The 23,399-nt window shown below is 40.0% G+C and overlaps 1 protein-coding gene across 1 annotated transcript; it reads left to right on the top strand.

Annotated features, from left to right (window-relative positions):
- The first annotated feature begins 750 nt into the window (after positions 1 to 750).
- On the top strand, positions 751 to 4,166 carry LOC127578811 (protein snail homolog Sna-like). The gene is made up of 3 exons (XM_052031280.1): positions 751 to 933; positions 1,221 to 1,757; positions 3,222 to 4,166. The coding sequence occupies exons 1-3, from the start codon at positions 855 to 857 to the stop codon at positions 3,401 to 3,403; spliced, it is 798 nt and encodes a 265-aa protein (XP_051887240.1). The 5' UTR covers positions 751 to 854; the 3' UTR covers positions 3,404 to 4,166.
- Positions 4,167 to 23,399: the final 19,233 nt, after the last annotated feature.

Genomic DNA, 23,399 nt, shown 5'->3' with positions numbered 1-23,399 from the left:
TGATCTCTCCTCCTGAAGTAAGTGTCCTGTCCAACACAAGTGTCCTTCATTCGGATCTATAACGTTGTCCATTTACCAACATGGGGGGAGGGGTGGAGGCGCAGTTACCCAAACTATGGGTGGAACACCAGTGCTCAGTGTACACAGGCAGTGCTCTCAGCCCAGAGAGTTAATGGCGCTAGAATGAAGAAAACTCTGAATGGGTATTTGACAAAATACACAGGACTGACACTTCATCTCCAAACTCAACAATTAGTCCAAGGCAGAATGGTGGTTAATCTGCCGACCGATTATTGTTCCCTGTCCCATTAAACACCTCCGGGTTTAAATTAAAATGGAGGAGACCCCTCAAAAATATTTGAAAAGTATTTGCAGCTATTCCTCGCATCATTTGCTCTTATGTCTATGAAGCTCTACATTGTGCATTGAGATTTATTGAATCTAATGCATTGCGGTGTGAGGAGCAATTTAAAGCTCATTTACCCCTAAACGTCTGTGAACCGTTGCCCTGACGCACAACAATGGATTTCGATCGGTCTTTCTCGGGCAGTCTGTATAGTGAGATCCTGAGGTTTGGAGCTTTGTACAGACACCTGTTGGAAGCAGAGCCTGACGCCGAAGCCCCTCCTCGTCTCTCGCTTCCCCTGGTGCCTCTATCCTATTGGATGGCAGCGGGACAAATGTATGTTCTCCCTCCTCCTCCAGCCGGCTCCAGCCCCCAATATTTACACCAGATCGCGCACATTTTCCACAAGTGAACTCACTGCATTAAAAGGGAGGACGAGGTGATTTCAGTCAAGGCACTCGTTGTTTAAATTGGACTTGGGAGTCTACAGGCAACCCGGAATCTCAAGATGCCGAGGTCCTTTCTAATTAAGAAGCATTTCTCAACCAGTAAGAAACCCAATTACGGTGAACTGGACAGCCAGACAGGTAAGGGACCACGTTACGGAGTGTTACATGGTGTTCGTGGCTATGAGACAGGCGGGAGCCCTAGTAAAGTTAGGATTAACAAAAAAGAAATCGCCAAGCCCTTGCTTGAGGGCAGTGGGGAGCGTCGGTACGACTTGCACGTGTCTGATTTATTAAGCAATTTTTTTGCTGGTAATACGCATGTTGTAAATGTGGGAGCCAAGTGCGATTGAGTGTGGTGAGGGAGGTTGTGCCATTCGCTGTGAGCGGCTTTGAGATGTTCATGGATATCTTGCTGTATCTTGCAGTGATCATCTCCCCGTTCCTGTACGAGAAGTACCCGGTCCCCGCCATCCCTCAGCCCGAAATCCTCAGCTCGGCCGCCTATTACCCCACCATCGTCTGGGACACAGGGTTAATCTCGAGCTTCTGCTCGGCTGATATCGAAGCCAACCTTTCCAGCAAGAAAATCGATTCGCCAACGGCGGACAACGTGAAACGACGCAAACCTCACGACCTCGCATCCTTATCGAGCGAGGAAGAGGACGGGAAGACATCGGACCCTCCCAGCCCCGACTCCTCGGCAACAGAAGCAGAGAAATTTCAGTGCAATCAGTGCACCAAGTCCTACTCCACCTTTGCCGGACTGTCCAAGCACAAACAGCTACACTGTGAGGTCCAGTCCAGGAAATCCTTTAACTGCAAGTACTGTGAGAAGGAGTATGTGAGTTTGGGAGCCCTGAAGATGCACATCAGGAGTCACACGCTGCCTTGTGTTTGTAAAATCTGTGGCAAGGCTTTCTCTAGACCCTGGTTGCTCCAGGGGCACATCCGCACACACACTGGTGAGTAGGGCAACCCTCGGCCGGGTCTTCCAGCCCTTCTTCGGGTGGGCGATTTAACCCTATGTATAACTTTTATTAATCCAAGGGTCTGCAACCCAAGTGGAGTTTTCTAAATATTGCTTCTCCCCCATCCAATAAATGCGGGGGCGACTCGCACTATTCGACATCAGACCATGTTGTAGCTGAAATATGTGGCTGCTGACCTTTGTAACCTCGTCTTCTAAAGTCCCATTTCGGGGATATTTATCGTTGATGAAAAGCAATGCATGTGAACGTGTGCGCGCTATCAGCCTGAAGCATCCGCCCACAGTTCCCAACTTCAACCTGTAGTTAAGGGAATATTTACCGTTCCTATTTTCCTTTGTTCTTCATAGTCATTATAATAAGTGAAGGTAACTTACTCTTCCTTATTCATCTGAATGTTTATCACATTCTGATATATAACTTATTCCCCATTGAATCAGTACAAAAGGCACACATGGTGCAATAAAGCCACCTTTCAGCCAAAACATTGTTGGTGGCTTTCCAGACTGCGTTTTTGTTCCATACATTGTCTCCACCAGCTACAAGAGGATGTTCTTAGTGGGAAACAAAAAGACCCTGTTGTGATTCTTCGTTTCACCACTATTGCATTTAATTCTTTCTGAGTGGTGGTGTTGTCCTGCGGAGGGCCATGTATGTGAATGACTGACAGACATGGGGCAGGTGCATTGATGTAGCAGTGCGGTTTGTACAGTGCACCTGTTACAGTGCACTGCAGGCACAGCTATAGACTCCAGCTGTCACCTTTTGGGGCCATCAGTTTTAAATACAAGAATTATCACTTTTCACAATGCAGCCTCTCCAGATCTATTTATCAGCCTTTGGCATGGGTTAGTTCCCACTTTGTTGTTGATTTCACACCTTCTTAAGTAACAACAAATGCCCTCAAAAGAATTAGTTAAAGAAAACTTTTTTCAATTTGTTCCTTAATCACAGTTTCTTTGAAGATAGGTTTCTTAAATTTTAGTTCTGACATTTCCCCCTTCATCTGAGGATGATTGTTCATATTTGCTGCAGGCAAATCTTGTTTTATTTTATAGCTGGTTCACCAACATGCTGTTAAATTCTCCCCCCAAAACCATCTAATATTTCACATGATCTAGGACTCTTCAAGTCTCTGTTCCGAGTGTTTTTTACAGCATGAATATATTCCAGTACCTATTTGCCCTCTTAAATTGTTTGGCCGCACCAATCTCCTAGTGTTTAGCAGCATTTCAAAGCTTAATTGATTTGTTTTTAACTTGTTTCAACTTTCAGCCTTTACCATTTGAAAAAAAATTAATTATAATGAGTAAAGTAGAGGTAAAATGTAATTAAAATAAATGAGCCTTTCAAGTATGTTGTTATAAAAGTAAGAAGCACTTGAAAGCACCAATTTATCTCTGAAAATTCACCCAGCTGTTTTTTTTCTGCACTTTTAAGGAGAGAAGCCTTTTTCCTGCCCTCATTGCAACAGAGCATTTGCAGATCGATCCAACCTCAGAGCCCATCTGCAGACTCATTCAGACGTGAAAAAGTACCAGTGCAAAAACTGCTCCAAGACTTTCTCCAGAATGTCTCTTCTTCACAAACATGAAGAAACAGGATGCTGTGCAGCTCGCTAAAAAAGATGGTCATTCAAAGCAACAACTTCTGTGTGCATTTCAGCCCATTGGTAACAGACTGAATCTTCTATGTTGATCTAATGCTGATTTTTATTTATTTTATGATTAGAGCATAAATATTAACATTCCACTTTTGTAAATCGAAGCTACCACCTTTTTGGGAGGGAGAACAGAACAGGCTGGCTCTTTCAGAGATACCTTAAGGTATCTCAAGAACATTTCAGTATTTGATTCAGTATAAACCACCAAACAGGGAGACTGTTTTTATGGTGTAACTATGCAATAAAATGGTAAATGAGGGCTGCTGACATAAAATGTTCTCAGTGGAACAATGAAGCCCTGCAATGTGTAAAGATTTGTGCAATGGGTTTAACAGACATGGCTTGCTATTTGAAACAAAATTCCAGTTTACGGGCAAGCTGTGTGCTGAAGCACCTGTTAATATGAACCTTAACAACTGCTTTTCAGTGGAAATGTAACTAATGGCAAGCAGTTGTCACAAGCTACAATGCAGGGCTTAGATAATGCCTGACTATTGACAGGTGTGTGCCAAAAGACTTTTTATGGCTATTGACAGGTGCCTGGTGAATGCATCTTTTTCTATACAGTGTACACAATTGTCACAATATATATTTGTTTACATTACAAGGGTACACTGGTATTGCTCTTTGTATACTGTAATTTTTTACGTGACAGTTTTGTATTGCTAAGACTTTAACATGTACATTATATAAAGAATATGTAATAAAATTTTTACATTCAATGGAATGTGAAGTAATTCCTTGACAGTGAAAAAGAAATCAGTGAACAAAGTAGGTTTTGCTACCTTTTTGCTACATTTCAGTAATACCACAGCCGAGCTAGAATCAAATTAAATCACTCTAGTTTAACTCTTAGCAATGAATAGCATATTATAATAGCAATTATATTTCAGTGCTCTGCTGTTGAGCTCACTGAACTGATAAAGAACCAATGTAACTTCTTGGAAAATGACAGTGACTAATTTCAATAGTTCTCATTGGAAAAGATTGAAGGGAATTTTTTTTAAAAATTCACATTCTTCCCTACCTTAACTCTTCTCCTTCTCCAGCCCCAGAAGCCCTTAGCTAACCCCTTAGCTTCTGGGGTTAGAGAAAGAGAAGATGTTGTATGAAAGGACACTGGTGGTTGTGTTGTAAACTACCCTCCCTCAGGAATTCTAACCCCAAATCCCAATTTACTCTCCTTAAGACTCCCTTTAAAAGATAGGCCTTTGGTCAGCTTTTAGTCAATCCACCAAATCTCTTTCTCATCAGCTGTTTCTCTCACATTTCTGGGAAGTGCCTTGGAACACAAAGTCATCATATAAATGCAGGTTACACCAGAAACTACTAAACCTCCTACCAAACCATTTTACCCATTACTTGATTTAAAGTAAATATTCACATTGGAATTTAGTGCCTGTTTTTGTAGGCCCTTCAAATTCCCTTTAGAGCACCAGAATGTCACCTGCAGCACTCAAGGCAGGTGTCATCTAGTGATGGAGTTGGTGTGCACTCAATAAATATCCACTTGAAGCATGCAGAATGGGTAACAAATGATTGTTGGGCTGCATGCTGATTTGACATCAATGCTGCAGCTCCTCCCTCTAACCAATATCTGGTTTTAGCTGAACACTCACCACTGTTTTAAAGGATCATCTATTATAAGTTCTTCAATCGCCTGCTATCATTTTGTGCTTCCAATTGTTTCCAAAGCCCACAGGGCCTAATGTGACTGAAGGCTTATAAACAAACCAATTAAGATGGCCTTCTGCACACTACACACGCTCACTATCTAGACAGAAGAATTAGAACAGAACATTACAGCACAGTACAGGCCCTTCGGCCCACAACGTTGTGCTGACATTTTACCCTGCTCTAAGATCTATCTAATCCTTCCCCCCCACATAGCCCTCCACATTTCTATCATTCATGTGGCTATCTAAGAGTCTCTTAAATGTCCCTATTCTTGCCATTTGCTTTCTAGTGAACAATATACAAGCAGGAATATGAGATGGAGGTAGAAAAAGAGGAGAGAAGCAGCAACCTAAACAGTCATTCTCAGCCTGGACTGTCCATGAAGATACTGTATCTGTTGACTAGAACAATCTCCCAGTCACCAACAGTTCCAAGGCTTCCCTTCCCTCTGCCACTGACTCTCATCACGTCTGCTTGACCACAATGCAATAATAATGGTCACCACATCGTACACATTCTAAAACCAAATTGATGTCATGCATTGATAAACCAACTAATTACCTTGACCATTGCTAACGCCTGACTTCCCCTATCCTTTGATATTTCAAAGTTGAAATGGCCTTGAAGGATGACTTCAGGTGGCTCCAAGGCGAGAGACTGTCTGATCTCAGCATGGGCAGTAGTAGCTGGCACAAACCTGGCTGCCAGGCAATAGGCAGGGCAGTGGTGCCTGACCTGCTGAGTTCCTGCAATGCTTTCTGTGCAGCTCTAAAAGGATGAATACTGTTTCCTGAGAGAGGACGGCAGATTTGAGCTCCATGGAGTCACTGCCAGTGGCTCAGAGTTCCTACCAAACTTTTGGAGGGCACACCTATGGATTGCTGCAATACTCTGCAAATCACTTGGAACACTGAAAGGCACCATGGTCCAGAATTGCATGGCGTCAAGTTCTTGGATGATGTGGATCCAAGTTTGCAAGACAGGAGTCTGAGCTTGCACCCTGTAGCACTCAGACACTGGGCGGCTGCTGCTGGTACTGCTACAGCAGGCTGCCTGTTGTCCTCGCCACCTGCCATGCCTGAAAGCCACCAGCCCAGTGTTTCAGTATGTGCAGATGTTGTCTCTATACCACCCAGTGACAGCAGCTGAGCTGATGGCTGTGATGATGAAATTATGTAACACCATGTCTTTGTCATCACTGCCCTCTTTGTGCCCCTGTTGCCTGGTCTGACTGCACCTCTTGGGTACCTGAAAAGAGAAAGTGGACTCTCTGCTGTTTGTAAGTCAGAAGACATTGTGAGCCTAAGCTCTCTTGTGTGGGGTTTGCATTTTCTTCCTGTGACTCTGTGGGTTACCCCCAGGTGCTCAAGATGCTCTGGTTTCCTCCTACATCCCAAAGACATGCTGATCAGTAAGTTAATTGACCATTGTAACTTACCCCTAGTGCAGGAGGGTAGTAGGAGAATCAGGGTGGAGTTGGGCATGTAGGAGGGAATAGGTTACAGGGGAATGTGAGGGAATGGGATTGATGGAATTGTTCTGAAATCTGGCAAATTAATGGACTGAGTGCCCTCCATCTATGTTGTAAGAAAATATGAGCTGTATCTTTTGTGCACTTACTGATAACATTCCGAAGCATCTCATTGCGAATTATGTATTGTCGAAACGACAAAATGCATGGAAACACAGCAGCCAGTTTCCCTACGGTATTAATTCAAAAACACCAATAAGATAAATGACCATAAAATCTATTTCAAGGATTAATGTTGCCCAGGAAATTAAAATATCTCCATGCTCTTCTTTGAAAAATGTTATGACCATCTGAGAGGGCAGAGAACCTTCTTTTTATCAGTTCATTTCAAAGCTGTAATTTGTGGTTTATAAACAACTTCACAAACTTTCCCAGTAGACCTACTCCTCACAAAGAGGTGGGCTGCATTGAATGCCCAGAACGATTTTGTGTCTCTTCATATTCTGAATTGACCAGAGTCTTAAATGATTGGTTCAGTTCATTTGTTTTCCCTGTGAGGGGTTTTGTATTTTGTGTGTACATCAGGTGGGCAGAAGAAAACCCTGGCAAAATAGGGCAAAACTCAGCAAAATAAATGGGTAGTTGGTTTACTTGTGAGTTTCTTTCTATGATTGTGGTCATTACTACATTTCACTGTTTGCTGTATAATACAAAAGGACACTGCATTTTAATCTAATCACATTGATATTCATTCCTTACTGTACACGGAAATTAATTCCATGGTTTGAACATTTCAAAATTGTACTCCAAGTGTACAAAAATATAACTTAATAGAAATCTCTGAACCAAACAAAAATGACATATATTCACTCTAAACCCAATTCTCTGATGTCCACGTGAAGGCTGAAAATCCAGGTTTCTCCAATGTTTCTTCACAACCCAGACCTCTGACACTGAGCACCACTCTTCTCTGCATTTGCTCTACCATCTAAATGTCTCTCTTGTTCTTGGCAATCAGACCAGTATTCAAGGTTTGCTCTGATGGCACTGCACAATTTGCTCATTATTTCAACTTCCCATATCTTTTACTGCCACTCTGCATTAATTGGACATGTTTCAAAAGGTATCTGCTGAGTCTTGAATGTTGCTTTGTCCTTAGCTGTTTCACCATACATGGGTATATATCATCTATTCTTGTTTCTTATGTTTTTCAAGTAAAGCTGTGGTGATTTGCCTTCATTCATTACAGAGGAACTGCGGAATACTCTGGATGTGCATTGGCTCTCTTTGTTTCTAAATGTAATAAATTACCTGCATAGGTGTCACAGTGATATGAAAGTGTTTATTGCTACCTTCCACCTTAAAATTCACAAATTCTTCGGTTCTGATTGGTGCTTATTTCCCACCACATTATTTTCTCCTTGGTGCTGGTTAATGCTTATGGTCTTTTTTCTAAGTTCTCATTCACTGATGGCTCCCTTCTCCTTTGCCCTTTCATTATTATTGCTAACACAGATCCAGCTGGTGCCTTCAGGGACGTAATTCTTCTGTGGTTGGAATTTCAATTCTCACAAAGTATCTACAGTATAGTTCCACCAAAGTGGAAATGATACTAAGAGACAAAGATGGCAGCTTTGTTGATCCTTACTAACAAACAGTTCACATACATATCCAAGCGTTTTTATGTTGCATAAGTTATGTTGCATTTTAGATTTCTTCCCTCACTCACTCTTACAATAAGGTTACCTTTTTCCCTAGCCCATCTGCACTCTGTTCCTAGAGCTACAATTTTCATTCAGTCATGTTTAAGGGTGTAAACTCTTTGCTAGTGAGAACCTGCACTGTTGCTACCTAGAATTGGTAGAATGTCTTGTGAGGAAAGGTTGGAAAGACCAGGCTTGTCTCTGCTGAAGTTTAAAAGAAAGAGAAGCTACATAATGTAAACATACAAAATGCTGAGGGGTTTTTAACAAAGTGGGTATGAAAATGATGTTTCTTCTTTTGGAGAATTGAGAACGAGGAGTCACTGTGTAGCGGTTAGCGTAACACTTTACAGCACCAACGACCCGGGTTCAATTCCGGCTGCTGTCTGTAAGGAGTTTGTACATTCTCCCTGTGTCTGTGTGGGTTTCTTCCGGGTGCTCCAGTTTCCTCCCACATTCCAAAAGCCTACAGGTTAGGAAGTTGTGGGCATGCTATGTTGGCGCTGGAAGTGTGGTGACACTTGCAGGCTGCCCCCAGACCACTCTACGCAAAAAGATGAATTTCACTGTGTGTTTCGATGTACATGTGACTAATAAAGAAATCTTATCTTAGATGAGGCAAACTTTTTTCTTTCAGATGCTCATGAGTCTTTGGAATTCTTTCCCTCAACAAGTGGTGGAGGAATAATCTTTGAATAGTTCTAAGGCAGAGGGAGATAGGCTCCTGATAAGAAAGGGAGCGAAAGGTCATTGCAGATAGAAGGGAAATCAGGGTTAAGGTTATAAGCAATGATCTTATTTAATGCCAGAACAGGCTCAAGTGGCCAAATGGGCCTACTCTGCTCCTAATCTGTATGTTCATATGTTCCAATTACTTTTCTTCATCAGCACAATATCCATCACCACACAGAAACTGACATTGATTATGTGTGCAGTATTTTATGCAGTTGTGCAAGGAGATTTTCTTGCAGCTTAAGCTACATTGGGTATTTAATTTGCTGTTGCTCCTGGTTCCCCTGGATAATTCAAATATTCACTTTATCAAATGACCTTTGAAAATGCATATACACAATGGTAAACACACCATCTAAATCAAATCTCTCTATTACTTCATCAAGGAAGTCAATCATGTTTGTCAAACATAATAATCCATGTATTTTTGAGCGCCAATTCATTTTTGATTTGTATTATTGCCTCCAAAGGTTTGCCTGCCATCCTTGTAATGTTGACTGGCTTGTAGTCTCCAGGTTTATCTCTTCCTCCAGTTTTTTGAACTGGGGTTGTAATCTGAATTATTCTAATCTCTTTGGAGGATTTGGCAGAAAGGCCATAGTATATGGTTCTCTCACCAATGGACACCGCAGGGCTGGGCTCTGTGTAATAACCTCCCAGATTTATCACTGACAGAATGCTTGGGACTGGAAATTGGTGATATATTAATATTTTGTAAATATTGATAAGCAAAGGTAATGATGTAATTGGTCCTGTGAATGTAATGCCCCATATTGATTAAACATACATTTTATGAATAAAGGATACTTTTGGAAAAATTACTCTCTTTGGAAGATTATGGACAGAGCCTCTGTCCCTACCTCCTTCACTAACCTTAGGTGCATCCTTTCCTACTTGGTTGCCTTTGTGGATTACCAATCTCTTAAACTTCACCTTTTACTTTGACACTGATAGTATTCCTTCGAAATGCACAAACTTCCAAATTAAGATCTTTTAGGCTCCTAATTGGCCTCACCCTCTCCCTTACTTGATTATTTTTTTCACTTTTATTGAGTTCTGTTTCCCATTTATATCATCATTTCATCTATTTTGATAAACGCTCTTTCCTTCCTTTTCCAACTCCCATCGGCTTTCTTTATTTTTAGGTTGATTCTCTACAGGATTATGAGATAGACGGTTATCATAAGCCCTGTTTAATGTTTCATTTTAATCTTCATATCTTTGGTCATCTTTGGACTTCGGTTGGCCTTTTCTTTCCCCCTTATGGGAATTCAAGAATATTTTTAAATCTGTTGTAAAAACAAAAATGCACGTACGGTGGAACTTCTTAAGCTCTTATTGATTAAAATACCAATGTTCAGAGACTGTTTTCAGCCAATAAGCAACCTTTATTAGATACATATACCCTGCTTTCGGAATACACAATGGAAGCTTGGGGACTTTAGAAATCAGATAAATATCTAATTCTTAAGCTTGCTTATTTTTATTGATCAAGGTTAATGCTGTACTAAGAATATTGGTTCTGATATTTGTTCATTACTGTAAGTATTATGGTTTACTTTAATACAGTGGTGTATGAGCTGAGAACTTTAAAAGATTTTCTTGTCTCAGATAACAGGAAATCCCTGGAATTGCTGGTAGACTGTAGTTTGAATTAAACTCATTTGTTGGAGCAGTTGTTGTTGATGTCGTTAACAAAGGAATTGATAAAATTATCATCATTCACGGTAGAAGACAATGCAAATTAACATAGATTTGAGCTAATGTAATTGTTGGACAGGTTTATCTCCTCTTAATTGGGTTACTTCCAATGGTTGGGAACCACGTCAAGTCAATCTAAGTAAAACCAAGTGATCAGCACAAAATCACTTAGAACAATAAAGCCCAGTGGAAGTAGAGAGACCAATTAAATATGAAATAGTCATTCAACTAATTATAATTTTTTGGAAGGATGATATTAAAATAAACACTCTGGTTCAGCTTACAAAACTCTGCTAAACAATTTTTTTCAGCTAAAAGAAATTATTTTAACCAGCAGAATGTTAAAACCTCATTCATTTTCATAATTATATACAAAGTTATAGACAACATTCATTTTGTGGCACAAATTATATGTCTTGGTCATTAATGAGTAATTAATGGTGTAAACTACAATGAAATTAATTTATTCCAAAACTGACCTGCTTTGCTGTTGTGGGTGAAATTTAAATTTTAACACTTCATTAAAAAAAAGCCTAGTTCTCTTGGTTTTAATCTATTCTTAAGGGAATACTGGTCCCAGCTTTGATGCTATCACATTGTAGCCCCATGTCCTTCCTGTGGTCCTTATTTTTTGGGAGTGAAGGATTGGTGAATATACTTGTTAGCAGTTATCAAAATTCTTTCCTACATCTGATTCATTCCATGAGAAAGACCCTTTCTTTGTTGTTTTCCTAATATTTCCTCCTCATGGGTTTCACTGCCTGATACATCATTTGGTTTTGATTTACTCTTCTATTTTATATTTGTTTATTTTTGGGGAACATTTATACTTATACAGGGAAATGAACAGATTCAGCATTGAGCAGTTTATGAACAGCTACTATGCTTGACAATGCAGTGCTGAATTAACATGACTGAAACCTCTTGGTAGACATGTAAATTTCTCCTGATACCAATATAACCCCTTCACATGGTCAGATTCAATTCCCTTCATAATGTCATCAGTACTCCTTTTAAAACAAAAAACTAGTCAAGGAGTCACAAAATTTCAGAAAATGTTGAAAACACTCAGCAGGTTAGGGTGCACCTGTGGGAAGAGAAACAATTAATGTTAACAGTTAACAGTTCAGCAGAACAGTGTCCAGACATGAAACATTAATTGTTTCTCTTTCCACAGATGCTGGCTGACCAGCTGAGTACTTCAACAGTTTCTGTTTTTATTTCAAATTTTCAGAATATGCAGTTTTGCCTTATTTTCTGTAACAGAAGAATGCTTGATTTATGCTTAAACTCCCAGTCTATAAAATAAATCTATATTTGACTCTGATAGTGATTCTCTGATGAGAAAGGACATCTGCTTAAATAGTTAAAATATGAATTTTAGCTAGGATTTTCAGAAATTATACGGAGTACATTGAATAACGACATTAACTGCAGCACCTTTATCTATTTCATAACCGACTCTAGGCTAACATAATTCAAAAGAATTCCAAAATATAAAAAAGTATATTTTCTGTGATATGTTGTGAAAGACTAGATGAATATGTATCTGTTGTCATGTCAACATTGCAATGAGTTAGGATTAAAAAATATGAATAAACATTTTTTAATGTATTGTTCCCACATGTTTTGATCAGATCAGCAGTGTTTCTATACAGGAAATAATTTCATACATTATAATGTTGTGATTTGTTCAGAGAGATGTTCTCATCAATTGTGTTTATTTCATTTTGTAAAAAAATGATATATTCTATTAGTATATATTTTGTAAAGGTTATGTGATGGAAAGAATTGTGAACCAAAAGTAATATCTCTACAGCACCAGAAAATGCTCTAGATACTCACCATCAGTGGAGAGAAACAGAGTTCACATCATCTTTTCATCAGATCTGGAAAAACGAGAAAACATGATTTAAGTTCAGCAGGGGTCGGGGTGGGGGAGGAGGTTGACCAGAATAAAGGACAATGAATCTGAAAGGGTGAAGACCAAGGTGGTGCAGGTAAAACAACTGGTATTGATGCAGTCTAAGAGAGGGTGCTGAATACTTGTTAATTGCTGCTGATCTGTTTGGAGAAGTGTAAATAGAGGGAGATGAATGAGGTAAACAGAGAGAAAAAAAGGAATGCTGGAACTGTGAGATGAAGAACACAGCCGTTGCTATAGTCTGAAATAAAAGAGAATGCCAGAAATACTCAGCAGGTTGCATCTATAAAGAGAGAAAATTTGAGTTAATTTTAATGGTGAATAACTTTACATCAGAACTGACCAGTTCTGACATTAACATGAAAGGGTAGTAATCTAAATTATTGTATCTGATACTGAGTTCTGGGGGATAAAGCTGAAGATGAGGTGCTGCTCTTCAGGCTTATATTGGGCTTAGTTGGAACAATTAGCCCAAGTCCAACTAAGTTTAGGAGGCCAAAGTCAGAGAAGTCATATTGGGGATAAGTCTGTCAGAGGCTAGTAAGATCTATAGATATACTAATTGAAATGGAAAATAAAGTACAGACACTGGAATTCTGAAATAAAAACAAGAATTACTGTAGATACTCAGGAACTCAGTCAGTATCTGTGGAGAAAGAAACAGAGTTAATGTTTCAGGTTGATGATTGTTCATCAGATCTGGGGAAGTGAAAAAAAAGGGCATTTTCAGATGCAGAGGGGGAAGGGTGGAAAGAATAAAGGAAAAGTTTGTGATAGCAGGAGGCTAAGATTTCCCAGATAACACAAGTGCTATTGATGCCGTCAAAGGGAGAGTGATGAATGCTTGTTCAACATAATTGATCTGGAAAACAACAAAGCATTGTAAAAAGCCTACTGTCTCACATCAAGGAGATGCTGAGTAAAACAAGACTAAAATGCAATAGTAATTGTGAACAGGAAAAGTAAAGTGAACTTACATCCATTCTAATAAATTATTTTCTAATTACAAATGCTTCTTGCCTGTGTTTTTACAGTAAATTCTGTCTATTAAAAGCAATATGAAGATTTTAAATGCATTGTGATAGACTAATTTTCTGTAATGTTCTAAGATCATTTACATTTCCTTTTAATGTTTAAATGCTATATATTTGTAGAAATTTCAATGCCATCATTGAACTGATTTTATAAACCACAGGAAGGAAGAGATTGTAATTTCCAACTTTGTATATAATTTACATTGAAACATATAATTTAAGATCATAATTTTACATTTCCCATAAATATAACTTGTGTGGGTTCTGATAGCTTGCAAGTGTTTTTTAGGTTTGATAATTGATATACTTTCTGAATTACATCCAATGCACTACTTAATCCCTGAAGGATTTTATTGTTGTACCTGCAGTTCTATAATTACACACTGAATGTTAAGAATTTTGAAGATTTCCTTCCATAAATAGTCACCTATTTTCAATATGTATCAGTAATTTGCTGTGATATCTATGGCCTTGGAACTAACATGAGGAATTTTCATCATCCTTTTGCTGTCTTCTGAACAGAGGTGTTAATCCATTTATTTTAAAGAACAATTCTTCTCAAATAGCAAAGGGAATAACTGCAGACAAATGTGTTGAGCATTAATATATTGGTATTCCTCAAAATAACTTCTGGGTAACCTTTTTATAAGTTCATGAATGAGGTTTTTCTGTTCAAAATAAATAGTACATTAGGTTAAGTTTAAGGCTCAGACTCAGAGAATTCCTGCTGTTCATTTGTGGAGAAAGAAACAATCAGTTCATTATACAGTATGGTTTTCATCTGTCCTCCACAGATAAATCTTCCCATGTTTACAAGTAATGAAGAGGTACATGTGGAGTTAGTGTTTGTACCTATATACTAATCCTGTGCACAATATTGATCATAGATTTGTGTGCAGGTAAGCTTACTTTGATCTCACTTTATCTTTATTACCTACATCTTAATTTTTTAAAAAATTCCCGTAAAGTTAGAAATGTAACCAGCTAAACACACTTTATTCCATTTTTTTACCATTGACATTTTGAAATGCAAATCTTGATTGTAATAGTAATCATGTTCATGAAATGAGTTCTTGCTCAATTAAACCGTTTAGGATTTATTCAAATATTACATCAAAATTATTTATGATCTTTCTGTTATTCAGTAGATAAATGAATCATGCAGTGTGATTCTGAGTCAGTGTGATGAGCAAATCCTGCATAGGTGCCTGGTTTGTGCTAAATGAGCTGAGCTCAAGCAGAGTGGGATTTGGTTGACCTCAACCAGGATCCCAACATACATTGCTATCTATTGATTATAGCTGAAGAGCCTACATAGGCAGATGTTAAGCAAGATCCCAATAATAAAGCCTCACAGATGATACAGATCACTACAGAGGAGCAATGGCCACTTGATTATAATACCACATTTTTGCAGACACATGGAATTGTACTTAAGAGGAGAGAAAGGGAAAAGTGGGAATATTGTTTAGGACAATATTGGATGTATAATTTACTTTTCTGGATATTTCATATTACTGGCTTCAAGTATTCTTGCTATAAAAATGTCTTGAGTATGAGAAAGTATTTTAACAAAGGTGCCAGAATAATGAATTTCCTAAAGGATATGTTTTGGTCTCTGTGTAAGACTAAAGGAAGATTTGTTCCCTAAACTGTTAGTGAAAACCTCCCTAGCTCAGAAAAATCATTTTGCTTTAACATTTCTAAATTAATCACATATATTCCCGAGTGTTTTTTTAATCTTTAAATAAGAATTCTATCCCAAAGTCTGTTTTTGTACAAACAAAGTAAGTGAAATATCCTTTTAGTTTCATTCAGATGTGCATTGTGTATCAGCTGCAAACCATCTCACTAGTATTGTTTACAGTTTAGCTCTGTGTTTGGAAATTCAAACTGAATGGAAGGCACATAAATCTAAAATTTGGCTTCATTGCAAACTCTAAGAAGCATGACCCACAAAAGGAAATAACCTCTTTTAAAGCAAGGGCATGGTGCCTTAAAATTGCATTCATACTAAAGACAGATTGTGTGCAGTACTTAACTCTTTTATTACATCCACTTTCAATTCACTTCTGTTAAAGTAGGAAATTTCACTCTTACCTTGAAAATTGCTGCTCTCTAATGGCTGTGACTTGTTTCTATTGCTTTTGTTCATAACATTTAGCGACTTTAAAGGGGAAATTTAACTTCCAGATGTATTCAGAGAGGAGGTGCTCAGAGCAGACAAGAGACCCAACAATTTTTAGCACCAACTTTAACATAGTCATTTACTAACATATTCTCCAACCAATCAGAAAGAGCAAGAATGAAGACAATGTACATTTGTCACTTTCAATGCATCTATTTAAAGGAACTTTGGAAGTGTAAGGTTTATTGCCTATAATGTCAATGAAAAGAAGGAAATAGACTGCAGATATGCAAAGGTTGGCATCGAATTCACTGATAGCTTGCTGGACACCATGCTGTAATGGGGCAAGTAAATATACTCAAGCAAATCATTTTCCCTGGTGGTAGGAGGAAGAAACCTATACTCTCACCAAGAATATGTGACTGAAGGTAGTCAGAAAAGTCAGCAGCAGGAGTGTGATCCTTGACAAAGTTGAAACAAGCTATTTAATGAACTCATCAGGTCAGGAAAGCTCAGCACAACAATATGTAAACTAATCCATCACTCTGTCCTTTTATTTCCACTCCTCATACTAATTTACTTTTCACCAATCCTCTCTGAATGTCTGTCCACATATCTCCAATTGTAGAGCCACTTTGTAATATCATGCTTTTTCTTCAAAGTTATCATCAACAAATGGTCATCGATCCAACTTCTTTGGTGGTAGCTCAGGATTGAGGGTGATTTTCTTCTGCTCCAGCTCTTTGTGTTTTGTTGAGGCCAATGTGGGAGCCACAAACATGCCTGACAGAGCATGTGGTTGGATAGTTTGTGAAGTGACATGCTCCTTCCTCCATTTATGATGGACTTTTGTGTGCTTCCGACACTTGAAGTTCTCAGTACCATCCCTAACATTCCTTGTCCACTTTGAGTCATCAGAGATACCCATTTTTCAAGGAAGATTTGAGCACAGCACATCCTTAAATCTTTTCTTCTGTATGCTTGATAATCTTTTCCCATGATAGAGCTTCGAATAGAGTGTCTGCTTCAGGAATTTAGCATCAGGCGGACAACATGGCCTGATCAATGGAGATGCTGAGTGTAAATAGGACTGGAGATATTTTTTATGAATGGGATTCTGACTCCATCTCATCAATCTTCACGATCTATGGCAGTGCCTTTACTTATTGGTCCCTTCATTCCCTCCTTACAAAAGAACAAAGCACAAAACACCATGGAAAACCAGCGATCCAGAGCTTGTTCTCCAGCAGCCACCCTACTAATATCTGCAGAGGTGAACACCCATGTTGAAATATATGGACAAAAGAGATGGGGGGGTCTGGGGTGTTTCAGCTACCTGGTGATGAAATTCCATCTCATCCAAACAACTTGTATGCATCACTCAGCTGGACTGGATGTCAGTGATGTGAAGTGACCATTGTCAAAAATCATTGATACCATTAAAGGCACCATATAGAAGCAATAATATATTGTACTTTGTCTGTGACATTGGCTTCAGTGGAATAAATTTTGGAGACAGAGTACAGCCTGCTGATGTTCTTATATCATGTATTTAGTTCCACTGATTGGGGCTGTACTTCCAAAGATCCTTACTGCATGATTTTAACTTGTGCTTTTAGAAGGGTATTCCCTTTTCCAGCAAAACATTTAACAGGAGGACAATGATGACAATTCCTTAGATGTGATCACTCACTCTTGGGGTATGTCTCACAGGATTCATGGCTGTCACCCATCTATAATGATCTGCATGCTGGGGCTGGGTTTACACACTGTGAACAGGAACAAAATATGTGGATGGGAACGACAGTAAAGGTCCACATCAATTTTGGCTCAACTGGTACAAATGTTGCACATTAAAGGTCTTCAACAAACAGCATACTTCTAGAGCAACAGCAAAGAATGGATGAGATGCTGGCGGTTCCGCCAGCTGCCATGCAGACACTTGCAGAATGAATGGATGATCTTTAGCACAGGCCTTTCCAGTGATACATTCATCATGGAAAGAGTGGCCTCACATTTGAGTATCAAATGTGACCATTGCCTGAATGCATGCAGGCCTTTGCTGAGGGTTTGAACACCATGAATTGCACCCTTAGAAGGATGACAGAGATCATAATCTTGGCCATTCTGTCCACCACTGACCTGCAACTCATTGTTAACAGGTAGTGCAGCACGGCCTTGAGAAGGTAGTAGTGATGAGGAATATGGAAGAGAGAGCTCTGTTAAAAGTTCTTGTCCATTGGCTCCAAAACTATACACGGTTCCCAATGTCTTGATGGTTAAGTCTGCTCCTTGCAAGGGCTCTCATGGGCTGCAAAACCCAGAGGAATGGAGATCCTCTGGGTTCCTCAGGAGAGTTTGGACCTGAGCAGTTTCCTTTATCCTTTGGTGAAGCCAGAAGTGTTACATTGTGTAGAAACACTTGGGAAAGGAAAAATAAAGGACAGCGGTGGTACAAAGGTATTCATATAAGTATTTTAGAAAATACTAAGAGCATCGTTTCTGTTGTTTGTACTCACTAAAGATAATTGTTTGACTCCACATTCTGAATGCAGCAGGTATGTTTCCTAAAAGGCAAGGAGCCATTGTGTAGAAGGTGAAAACCATGGACTGAATCTGAATAATAGGGTTTGGATAAGGCAGGGCTGGATTGTTGAGGGTTTTCTTTGTTGGTTGAAGGGGTTTCCACCCACAATGGTCTTTGCTAGCCAGCAAGAAAATGTCACATCCTGGATATCAGAGGAGTACCATGCTGCCCTCCCAACACTTACTGCACCTTCTTCCTCTGCCTCCTCTTTCTCCTTCTCCTGCTAGGCTGCTTCTCCTAATTCTTGACCAAATCATCTCAGTCTTCCTGGGCAGATGCCTCTAACCCTTTATGTTTTGGAGTGTACATCAATGATGATGGAGCACCACAGGATGAAGGAATCATGGCAGTTCCTTGGATGCACACTCAGAGAAACATACTCCTGAGTTTGCAAACGAATTGCTAGTTGGTGGAATGCAATCTATTTCAAATGAGGTTAACCTCAGGCTGGACTAGGAGTACCTTGTGCCACATCATTGCTGAGCATCACCCAGTGAAAGCAACAACTCTATCGTTATGTTGAATGTGGACCTATGTGCACATTTATTGCAGATTAGTAATGTCCATTTTTTATCTTCACAGATAATTTTAGTTATTTGTACATCTTTAAACCATTTGGTTCCACCTTCCTCTAAACTAAGACAACACCAATTTTCAGCTATGTATCAATTGTTGGCAAATTATTAATGCCAATCTTAAAATAGCCATTGTCACCTCTAGATTTATTAGAAAGTCTTCTGATAATTTAATAAATGACAGATGTAATTTTGACTTTTGGCTGGTAGGGGGGATGAAATAAGCTGGAAAAGAAAATTACTTAATATCTTGTGCAACCAGCAAATTTCTGATCCATTCATTTGAATGACTGGAGCATTATCTTCAGATGATTATTTCAACCATTCATTTGTGGAGTTCAATTATCATAACAGTAATACTACAGGCAATTAAGAGTCAATTTCTTAAATGTACTTAAATTATTGATTAGTTTGATTTGATTTGATATTTCCTAATTATATCTTCATCATGATTTTTCTCTTGGTTTTTGCTTTACATTGTGATCTATTCCCTGCTTAGGGAGGGAATTATACTCTTAACTGAAGAATAATCTATAGATAATATTAGTCCTGTTTCATGAACGGTCAGCAAAGTTTTCCCTCCAGAGAGAAAATTTCACTGCCGTGCAACGTCACAGCTGAGTTTGGATTAACCTTACAAGAGTCAGGTAATTGATTTTAAATTACTGGACCTTAAATTATATTTTTTCAATGTGGGAGCTAAGTCGTCCCTTCTTGAACTATTGGGTTGTATGTGGTTTCCGAACTGTAAATAACTTGTCATTTTTTTACATGATTCAGAGGTCAGACTGTTTCTGTACTTCCTGTTATTATGATAACACAGACTATTTTTTGTCAAACCACAGTGGTGCAGAACGTTACCGTGCCAATGGGAAAGAGCATTTGTCCGTAATTATCCTCACAGAAACTCTTTTGGATCAGGTGGAAGCAAAATGCAGAGGGCTGAGACTTCTGCAGAAAAGGGTAGATTTGAAATCGGACTATCCAGGTCATTCCACATCCGCTTTAGTAGCAGATTTTCAACCAAAGTCAACAAAAAGTCTGGGAAGAAATTGATACAGCCTCTGCTGGAGAATGACGGGTAGTTTAGTGGAATATAAGGACAGAGCATGAATGCAGAGAAATTGGATCACTCCTGGAGAGGAGAACTAAGCACTTGCTGCAACCTAGCCCACGTCTAATGATGCTAGGGAAGATTATACATAGATTCTAATCAATATAACAACTTCAATGTATAATTTGAGTGCACAGCACTATTTTTATTAATGGATAGTTGGCCAACTTTATCGGCTCAAAACAACACACCTTGACCTATTGTGTACTAATGGACATAATGGGCCAGATTGTGCTGACATTTGAGGTAAGATAAGATATCTTTATTAGTCACATGTACATTGAAACACACAGTGAAATGCACCTTTTGCGTGGAATATTCTGGGAGCAGCCTGCAAGTATCGCCATGCTTCCAGCGCCAACATAACATGCCCACAATTTCCTAACCCGTACCTCTTTGGAATGTGGGAGGAAACCCACGCAGTCACGGGGACGACGTACAAACTCCTTACAGACAGCGGCCGGAATTGAGCCCGGGTTGCTGCCGCTGTAATAACGTTACACTAACCGCTACACCACTGTGCCTGATTCTGCAGGAAACCCCTGACCATCTACACCGGCGTGCTCTGGATGTATGTGCCAGTGCACTGTAGAAGTATATTAATGGACTAGAGGTCAGATGGCAGATGATCCACTGCCCCACTGCTGAACTTAACACTGGGCACCGTGCTAGGTCCAGATCAGACGGAGTGACGGGTGGATACACTTCATATTTGGCTCCTTACCCTACTGCCTTGAGAGAGAACATTAAGGGAGAATGGAGGAGGCCATTTGAGAGTACAAGCTGCCAGCAGTCAGTCAGAGGAGTGACCATGGGTGTGCACTATCAGGATCTGCTCGCTGCACGTGAACTGTTTCACTGTAGGACAATGGGATCCATGTCGTTGCAAGAGGTTAGTCAGCCATGTGGACCTCACGGGGGGGTAAGTACAAGGTTGTGGGCTGGGTTCACACCAGCTGGCTTATCGACCTCATCCTTTAAAGGACACCCTCCACCAAGCCACAGGAGCACAGAAACTGTACATGCTGCTGTTTTCTTTAGAAGTGGCCATAAGGAGGAGTGGTGATAAGCATCCACCGCACCCCCCAACACCACGCTCTGCTATACTGATCCCAACCTGCATATCCTGATGATGCAGTGGAGCGGAGGTGTGCCAGGAGGGCATCCTGTCTGCAATTGATGCAAACCTCAGTGTCCAACGGTGGTGGATGGCTAGTGGACCGGGTTTCTGCTTTCATTGAGGCGCAGGTGCAGGCAAAGTCATCATGACTTATAGTGGAGTCCATCTACTCCAATCAAAGCTCCAGTCAAAACAAGAGCAGATTGTTGTCACCTGGGAACAGACCATTGTTACAAAGGAACAGAGGGCTGACAACCAGGACCAAAGTGTTGCCAGGTGAGAGTTAAAGATCTGGTACAAAAGGTAAACTGCTGGAAGAATTCAATGGGCCAAACAGCATCTGTGGTGGCAAAGGGATGGTCGACATTTTGGGTCAAGAGTCTGCACCAGGACTTGAAGAGGGTTGAAAATCTAACTTGTCCTGTGGCAGAAACATTAAAAGCAGCCTTACGATCTGGGTCACAGCAGATACACAGTCTGTTGAGTGGCCAGGAGAATTCTACTGCCTTTGTAGAGCATAAGTTCTTCTGCCCTCTTTCAGGATGTCAGTGTCTCTTCTCCACTGATTCCCAGGCAAGACCTTCATGTGTGCCTCTCTGCTGGCCAGCTCTAACTGTAGCCCTCAGCCCAGGATGATGTGATCATCTGCTGGCCCTACCAGATGCAGAATACTTAGCAGTCATCCATCACAGCCAACTGGGCAAATGCAGTTCACCCAACTTAAAGGAGGGAAGCTTCCACTAGCCTGTCTGAGGCATGTGCTGGGATTGCATAGAAGCAGTTCATATCATTGTGTGAGTATGAAAGTTCCTTTGCCATTAATTTTCGGAGATGTATATTCATTTCAATTTTACATTCAGATCATCCTGGTTTAATCTTTTCAATAAATGTGCACGTGGAGTGATGAGGGAGTCTTGGAAAGACACACACTACAATTGGCTTTCTGTATTTTTTTATTTATTGTACTTTATACATTGTAAAGATCACTGTTTTGATTTAATGTGTACAGATAACAGATGCACCTTGGCATTCTTCTTCAGTTTGGAAACAGGATTTATAGAGGGGTGAAGTAAATTTTTAGGCAGATGTGTGTACAGGTACCAGCGTCAGGGCGCTGCACCATTGCTAGTTCCTCATATCATCTCATTACTGACTCAAAATAATTTCCTCCTGTCCTTTATTCAGGGACCAAATCATTCATAACATTCAAAGTAGCAGGGCCTTCTCTTGTTCCTTAATTAGGGGGGTAAGGTTTGGAAATGCAGGTGCACACAGTACTGGAGTGGTGTTCTAGAGCTTTGTACACAATCATCTGCCAACCTCCTCCTTCCCTACTGTGCCAGCTCCTCTTCCTCCTCCTCCTCCTCCCCAATCTCCTCTGCCTCCACCTCCACCTCCTTCCTCCTGCTACGGAGTCTCGAGCAAAGGCTGATGGTGATGCTATAGAGGATGAAGCAGGCTGCGCTGGAGTCCAACATGCCTGCAAGTGTACTGCACAGTGCGCCAGATCTGTGACAATGCCAAATCTTGAGTTTCACACCCTTAATGCATTCTTCTCTAGGCTCCTATGGTCCAGTGGCAATCTTTAAAAAGACACTCAGCTGCATTCATAGAGTCATAGAGTGATAGAGTTATACAGCCCATCAGCCCAACTCGTCCATGCCGACCAAGATGGCCTGTATCTAAACTTTTCCTATCCATTAACTTATGCCAAATGTCTTTTAAATGTCGTTATTATACCTGCCTCAACTACTTTCTCTGGCAGCTCGTTCCGTATATGCACCACCCTCTACGTGACGAAGTTGCCCCTCAGGTCCCCTTTAAATCATTCCCCTCTCACTTTAAGCCTATGTCCTCTAGTTTTAGACCCCTCTACACTGGGAAAAATATTTGTACAATCCATCTTATCTAGGCCCCTCATCATTTTATAAATTTCTATAAGGTCACCCTGCAGCCTTGACTCCAGGGAAAATAGTCCCAGCCTTTCCAGTCTCTCCTTATAACTCAAGCCCTCCATTCCTGCCAATGTTCTTGTTAATCTTTTCGACACCCCTTCTAGCTGAGTCACATCCTTCCAATAGCATGATGACCAGAAATGCTTACAGAATTCCAGGTGCAGTCTCACCAATGCTTTGTACAGATGTAACATGATGTCCCAACTCTTAGACTCTACAACCTGGACAGTAGTT

This window comes from Pristis pectinata, chromosome 16, assembly GCF_009764475.1.
Source record: "Pristis pectinata isolate sPriPec2 chromosome 16, sPriPec2.1.pri, whole genome shotgun sequence".
NCBI classification, from domain to species: domain Eukaryota; kingdom Metazoa; phylum Chordata; class Chondrichthyes; order Rhinopristiformes; family Pristidae; genus Pristis; species Pristis pectinata.
Note: the sequence above shows the minus strand (reverse complement) of the source record. Positions and strands in the feature narration are given on the sequence as shown.